The following is a 7,500-nucleotide window of genomic DNA, read 5'->3' as shown; positions in this document are numbered from 1 at the left end:
ATTATTATATGTTTGTATGTTTAAATGCTTGTATAATGTACATACATAAAAACATAATATTATATATATAATATATATATATATATATATATATATATATTATATATATATATATATATATTATATATATATATATATAATTATATATATATTATATATATATATATATATATATATATATATATATTATATATATATAATATATATATATATAACATGTAGTAAACACTTTCATCACATTTTTATATATTCATTTTTATTTATTTTTATTATTATTATTACTTTTTGAAGATGTAATCTTAATTTTCAGTGTTATTAAAATTGACATAAAAGAAACTTAGATTTAGATAACACGAGATATAAGAATAAAATAGGAAACGTACAGTGGGAAAGAGGACAAACTTGGAAGAAGAAACCATTTGTTAGAGTAAAAGAACTGCACTGAAATTATACGGCTGCATTGCTGTTGTTTACGCCAGATTACATCTTGAAGTGGTCGAGCCTGTTGGATGGTGCTGTCCACATGTAAATTGTTCTTGAGGATGTGAATTGTGTTATTGTTGTTGTTTTTTTTTTACTTTCATTTGTTTAATCTTTCTATCAAAAATAATAAGAAAAGACGTACTACCGCCCCTTCTGGCGCTATGGCGCATCTTTAGTAACTCGCTATGGTAACCAATCCATTCCTGAGAAGTGTTTATACAATAGAGAAGATATTTTCTATTCTCTATTCTCTCCCACACGCGTTTCCAGAATAATAATCTTTTATAACAAGCGATAGGCACACGGCGACCAACAAACAAAGGGCGTATGCTAATTATCTCCATGGAGAGTGGGGGACATGTCTTGAATGCTCTTGAGGTACACTGGGCCTTCAATCTTATGAAAAGAGGATTCTGAATAAGTATTGTGAATGTGTATGTCAGTGACGCATGTTACGTGTTACGTGTTACGTTACGTGTTTTCTCCTTTTCCTTTTGTTCTTTCGTCTTGTTGTATTCTGGTCCCCATCGTTACTTACGTGGAACAGCAGTCCTTATAGAACCTCTTTTGGTAGTTTCTAATTGACAAGTCAGTAAATATGTTTATGTTATGAGAAAGGAAGGAGAACTGGTAATGCTAAAGATTTCTTTGAATGGACACGTAAAAAGATCTTTGTGGCATTTTCGATTACGTAATATAAACGGAGGAAGGAAAACAAGTGTTATCTGGTACCTGTCTACATGAGACTTTTATAACTATTCAATGAGTTCTGAATTTATTATTTCTCCTGAAGAAGGTATTAATTATAAGTTTAATAAAAGGTTTCAGTTATAAAACTCAGTACACCGTAGTCTTATTCGAAACATCGCGCTTTATTGCAAGTCATTCGATTTCAAAAAGAGGAAATCCTCAGAGCGCACACAATATCACGTCAGTACGAGTAATGTGTATTCAGTTATATTCCATAATTCAATATCAGACCAGCTTAATACAGTTTATAATGAAACACCAAACCTCCCAACATGATTAGCGTTCTGACCTGGACGACAAAAGCGAAAGGAATAACAACAGAGGGTCCCTCGATTCACTAGGCAATGTCCCTAAATAATGAATGCAATGCAACTGAAAGTAATCGTCTGTCTGGATTAAATTTCATGTGCCGATGTCATTGTAAATTCATTCATCCTTTCCTATTGTGTGTGAATTACCAAATATCTCGTGATGCGAATGTTTTTTTGTTTTGTTTTCCTTTCCTTCTTTCTTTCTTTCTTTCTTTATTTATTTATTTCTTTCTATTGGGGAGCTTGGTGGGTCTGCTGTAGGTGGACTGCTTCTAATTGTTATAGAATACATTATGGATGTTACTTTAATAATCTTTTGGTTGTATTTTCCTTAAGAGAGAAAGTAACGCTGGAAAGATATAGGTTGTTATTTGTTATAATATGTTTTTTTAAATCATCCTTTGAATATCATTATTATTAACATTATTTTGATATTGTCATTAGTATTAACACTTTTAACATTCTTATCTTCATTCATACCATCATCATTAGCATTATCTTCATCATAATCATTATTAGCACCATACTCAAGATTATGATTAATATCACCACAATAACTTCCTTCATCTCCCCATCACCCCTTCCACCATCAAAACCCACCAACATCAACACCATTACCATCACCATCCCCCTTCCCACCGCCACAAACATCACCCCCATCATAACCATTACCACAACCACCACCACCATCGCAGTCACCACCACCATAACCACCACCACCATCGCAATCATCACCAACACCACCACCATCATCCCCTCATCAGAGTCATCAGCATCTGACGTCTTCTCCTCCCCAGATTATGGCTCCTTCGCTCCCGATCCCGGAGTCTCCTTCGATCAGCTGCTTTGGTCTCCATCCTGGCCTCCGTCGCCTTCCTCTTCAACAGGTAGAGAGAGTCTTCGGAGATCAGACGTGTTTGGGACATGCAAGGGATGGGATAGCGAATTTTGACTTTGGATTCCTTTGATTATTATCTTGGTCATGGATTTAGTTTGTGTGTTAATTGTTGTTGGTATTGTTGTGAAATGATGTGTTGGTTCGTTTGTTTGTTTAGTTTTTATTTTGAAGGTGAATGATTTTTAGGGGGTTATGTATGATTTTTGGATTCAACTTCGATCGGTAAAGGCAGTGTGATTAGGGACACTTGATGTGTTAAAGATTGATGATTGCTATGTTGAAGACCGATATGGTGCTCGAGTTAATCAGTTGTATAACATGATTAAAATGGAATCACATTCATTTACATGGTCTTAAGTTTTCTTATATAAAAGCGTTCGATCGGAATGTTTGTAGATTTTCTGTTTGTATTTGTGTTACGATTACTCTATCTCTACATTTGTATATCTGACTCTATACATCTAGTCGATTTATTAGTTTATATCTTTATGTATCTTTTTACTATATGAAGGATTTAATCACTCTTCTCTCTGAATTCCAGTGCGTTTCTGCTCGACGATTCGGTCCCGCCGCCACGGTCCTCCCTGAATGAACCTCAGTTTGTGTCAACCGCCTCCTCTCTCACGCTGCAGCTGACACAGTCCCAGCTTCATCAAGACAGAATAAGCGATTCAAAGGATAAATTACCATCCCAGGTCTCTTCTGATAAAGATGATTTTTTCAATCCTTACAAAGGGAAGGTGATCGAGAGAAATGAAATTGAAAAGAAAAGGGGTCGAGATAAGAAGCTCGAGTCAGCCGTCGCGAAGAAAGAGCCTCCGAGTTCGAAGACGAAAGGTCCTTCCTTCGGTTTCGTAAACAGTGACTTCAAACCCCCATACGATCCCGACGTTCCCAATCCCATAATGCAAACGTTCCAAAACTTCATCAATGGCGAATACGGCGTGAATCCCGGCACCGTCCTCGGGGCGGTGGCAGCGCTGCAGAAGTCAAAGAGTTTCAAAACGGGTGATGGAATAAGCAGCAATTCAAACCAGGGAGTGGCTGGTGATCTTAGACCAAGTATGCCAAGCGAAGCAATAGTTAGCAATAGTTCGAACAAAAAGACAAACGATATTTTACAATCCGGTTCATCGGGAAGAAAAAGTTTGCGAGACGGAAACGCTGGTGACAAACCAAGAGGCGAACCTATCGTCAGACCGCCGAAGAAACACGATGACGCCCGAGGAACGAAACCGAATATCATAGGTTCTTTATTAAGCCAGATCGGCCCTTCCATTCTACAGGGCGCCCTGTCGAAAGCCGGACACGGTGGTAAGGGCAACGCTGGAGGACAGTCGCAGGCAAACCCTCTAATGAACCTTTTCAGCCAAGTCGGACCAAGTCTGCTGAATGGAGTTCTTCAAAAAGGGCCAACTCACTCGAATCAAGGTCAAGAGAGCAGAGGGGAATCGAGTCCATTGCAGTCCGTCATGAGCGGACTGGGCCCACTGCTCCTGGCAGGAGCTGTTTCTCAGGGGCTCGGCGGAAGTGGTAGAGACGCCCAGAGTCCTATCCAGTCGCTGCTTAGTAATCTTGGGCCTCAGTTGATGGGCAGCGTCTTAAAACAGGGCTTCGGTGTAGGACAGGGCCGTTCCCAGAATCCTAGTCCCGTGGAGTCTATTATCAGCGGCTTAGGTCCCGTCCTAGGAAACGTGATGCAAGGATCCTTCCAAGAAAACAATAGCAAAAGCCCGGTCGTTTCTATCCTCAGCGGGTTGGGATCAAGTTTACTATCGGGTTTGTCCAAAAAGGGACAAGGAAACACGAGGTATAACGATGCCTCTAAACACAGCATGCCAAGACAAGACCCAAGAATGCCACCAAGGGATCGAGGGAGGAATGCCAGCAGCGCATCACTACCCAAGGCATCTCCTTCAGGGTTGCCTCACTTCCGGGAAGGAGGAAGTTCAAGACGAGAAGAGGAAGTGAAGAGGGAAGTTCTCTCGGGCCGGGAAGGAGAACAAGAACTTCCAGCAAGAACAGGGAACGACGGCGACGGGGTATGAGTATCTTCTTTTCTGTTCTTGTGTTGATATTTATTTGAATAAATTATTTGTAGATTTTATGCTAGTTTGCCTATCACTGAAAAAAACAAACATTTACTTTGCAATATATAAGTGAAACTAATGACTGATGAGGAATTGAGGAATAACCTTTGGAAAACGGATAATTAGCATTTACTACAATGGAGAACGGGGATGTTGACAGTAACCATAGCGATAATGATGATAACAAATTCAATAAAAACAATAGCCATCAGGCTAGTACAGTGGTAGCGCGCCGGCCTCACATCCCCGTGGTCGGCAGATCGAGCCTCGTCCAAGCTCGTGAGTTTCCACTGCACGCCATAGCGCATATAAGCCCGTGCGAGGCATTTACTTTGTATATCTGGCTTATCCTTAAGAATAACAATAAATATGATGATCATGATAGGTCTAAAGATAATGATGAGGATTATAAGGATAATAGTTTTTATTAGCATTATCATCACTATTATCGTTGCCATTATTATCATTATTGTTACTATTGATGATAATCCTGATAATAATGATAATTATCATTATTATCTTTATAACTATTATATTATTATTAGTATCATTTTGATAAGCAAAAGCATCATCAGTATCATTATTGTTGTTATTTTTTTTTACTATTATCATTATCATCATTGTTGTTACCATTATCATTCATTTTATTATAACAATGATAATAGTGATATTGATAGACTGAATGATAATGATACCAAACTAATGACAGTATTGATAGTAATAACAACTACAACAAAAACAATCGGCAACAATAATGATAATGATAATGAGGATAATGGTAATGATGATAATCATAATAAAAATAATGATAATGCTATGTGATGATAATAGTAAAAAATAATGATGATGGTGATGATAATAATAATGATAATAATAATAATGATGATGCTGTAAGGCACAATGTGGATGATAAAGATGATAATAAGAGGTAACAGCATACAAATATATAGATTAATAAATATTTATTGCCAGATAGATATGAGAATTTGGTAAATAAATTAGATGCAAACAATAATGAATGATTACAAAACATAATTAACCACACTCTTTATCTGATACAGCGTAAAACAAACAAAAATAAATAAATAACACTTAAATATTACGGCACTGGGGATTTTTTTTGTCATAAGTATATTAACACAAGAGAGACAGATTAATACTGATAGTAATAACAGTAATGAACATAGTTGAAAGTAAAAAATGAAAAGTATATATATTTTTATAATGAAATAAAAAACAAGATAGAATTAAAATGATATATCATTATATAGGGGAAAAACATACCTAATAATAGCACACTAATAAAATACCTCCCCCCCTCCAAAAAAAAAAAAAAAAAAAAAAAAGTATAAAAAAAAAATCACCCGTAGCCCCCAATAATAATAATAATAATAATAATAATAATAATAATAATAATAATAATAATAATAATAACAATAAAAAACATACGGAGCATAACCGATACTCGCCCCCACCCCCCTCCCCAGGCTGCTCCAAACCCGCTACTCCGGCTCGTAGCCCAGGGAGTCTTGGAGAATTGGCTACCCGAACGAGTGTCTATTCCGGAGCCCAACTCTACACGTGGAGCTTGGGGCATGGCCGTCAACCTCGCCCTCGGGAATCCGAAAGACCACAAGGGAAGGCACAGGTGAGTTGTTTGGGAGTTGAGGTGGGTGGGTGGATGGTTGGTTGGTTGGGAGTTGAGGTGGGTGGTTGGGTGGGAGCTGAGGTGGGTGGTTGGTTGGGAGTTGAGGTGGGTGGGTGGTTGGGAGTTGAGGTGGGTGGGTGGGTGGGGGCTGTGTGGGTGGGTGGGTGGGTCGGTGGTTGAGGTGGGTGGGTGGGTGGGTGGGTAGGTGGGTGGTTGGTTGGTTGGGAATTGATGTGGGTGGGTGGGTGGGTAGGTAGGTGGGTTAGGAGTTGAGGTGGGTGGATGGATGGGGGTTGAGGTGTGTGTGCATGGGAGGGAGGGAGGGGGGGAGTGTGTGCATGGGTTTTGAAGTGAAGTGGAGAGAGAGGGGTGAAAGGAAAAGAGAAAGACAGAGAGCGAGAGAAAGAGAGAGAGAGAGAGAGAGAGAGAGAGAGAGAGAGAGAGAGAGAGAGAGAGAGAGAGAGAGAGAGAGAGAGAGAGAGAGAGAGAGAGTGAAGGGGAGGGGGGGGGGGCGTGAGAGAGAGAAAAAAACAGATAGACAACCTGACACTCAGAAAGAGAAAGAAAACAACAGGGAAATATTTATCTAGACGAACAAAGGTTCACACAGCATTATCGATGTATCTCTGAATAATGTTTCAATGACATTATAAATGAACTGTCCCGAGTTTCTCTGGATGATTACAAACAGGATGAAAATGAAAGTGTGACGCTTGAAAACAAGAATGACTAGATAAGTTTTTTTTTCTATTTGTCATTTGACAAATAAGGAAGCATGCAAAATACCTTTTCTTTTTCCCCATTTAAACTTTTATTTGCTATTTTCTAATAATTATAAACCTTAAAACGCAAGAATCTCTATATAGTGATGCTATTATCAAACAGTAGAGACAAAGGCTTTGATACTTTCACACTGTTGCTCTGTTCCTCTTTCACAGCATATCCTCATTCCTTTTTTTCAAATAAGTATATCCTAAACATATATATATTTTTTTCATCCAACCATTCAAGCACTAGCAAACTCGTCCTTCAGTCACGTTTAACTCCCAACCAACCTTTCTCCACCAGTCAGTTCTGGTCGTGGATGAGAAAGCTGAGTGGGTCGGAGCAGAGTCGCAGGACATTCAGCTGGATCTCACAGGCTCTTGATAATCCTTCTCGCTCCGGCCACGCCCACGCGATCTCAGAGTTCTATGATGCTATAACCAACGTTCAGCCAATCTGCGAGTCGGTAGCAACTGTGGGAGGTCTTTACAACTGGAAAAAGGTCAGTCAGATTGGAGGTTCTGCTTGTGCATGGGGAAGCGAGAAAAAAGAGAA

The 7,500-nt window shown here is 38.9% G+C and overlaps 1 protein-coding gene across 4 annotated transcripts in view; it reads left to right on the top strand.

Annotated features, from left to right (window-relative positions):
• LOC122258325 (uncharacterized) overlaps nucleotides 1-7,500 on the top strand; it is a 29,965-nt gene that overhangs the window by 19,673 nt on the left and 2,792 nt on the right. For all 4 annotated transcript variants that reach the window (XM_086546073.1, XM_086546072.1, XM_043024160.2 and 1 more), the window contains exons 3-6: nucleotides 2,342-2,431; nucleotides 2,984-4,484; nucleotides 6,020-6,180; nucleotides 7,249-7,447. In XM_086546073.1, coding sequence (XP_086402199.1) covers nucleotides 2,342-2,431; nucleotides 2,984-4,484; nucleotides 6,020-6,180; nucleotides 7,249-7,447 — 1,951 coding nt within the window. The remainder of the gene's footprint in view (nucleotides 1-2,341; nucleotides 2,432-2,983; nucleotides 4,485-6,019; nucleotides 6,181-7,248; nucleotides 7,448-7,500) is intronic.

This window comes from Penaeus japonicus, unplaced genomic scaffold (assembly GCF_977035675.1).
Source record: "Penaeus japonicus unplaced genomic scaffold, GWHDUDI00000001_assembly GWHDUDI00000017, whole genome shotgun sequence".
Lineage (NCBI taxonomy): Eukaryota > Metazoa > Arthropoda > Malacostraca > Decapoda > Penaeidae > Penaeus > Penaeus japonicus.
The sequence above is the reverse complement of the archived record's forward strand: the minus strand, read 5'-3'. Positions and strand labels throughout refer to the sequence as shown.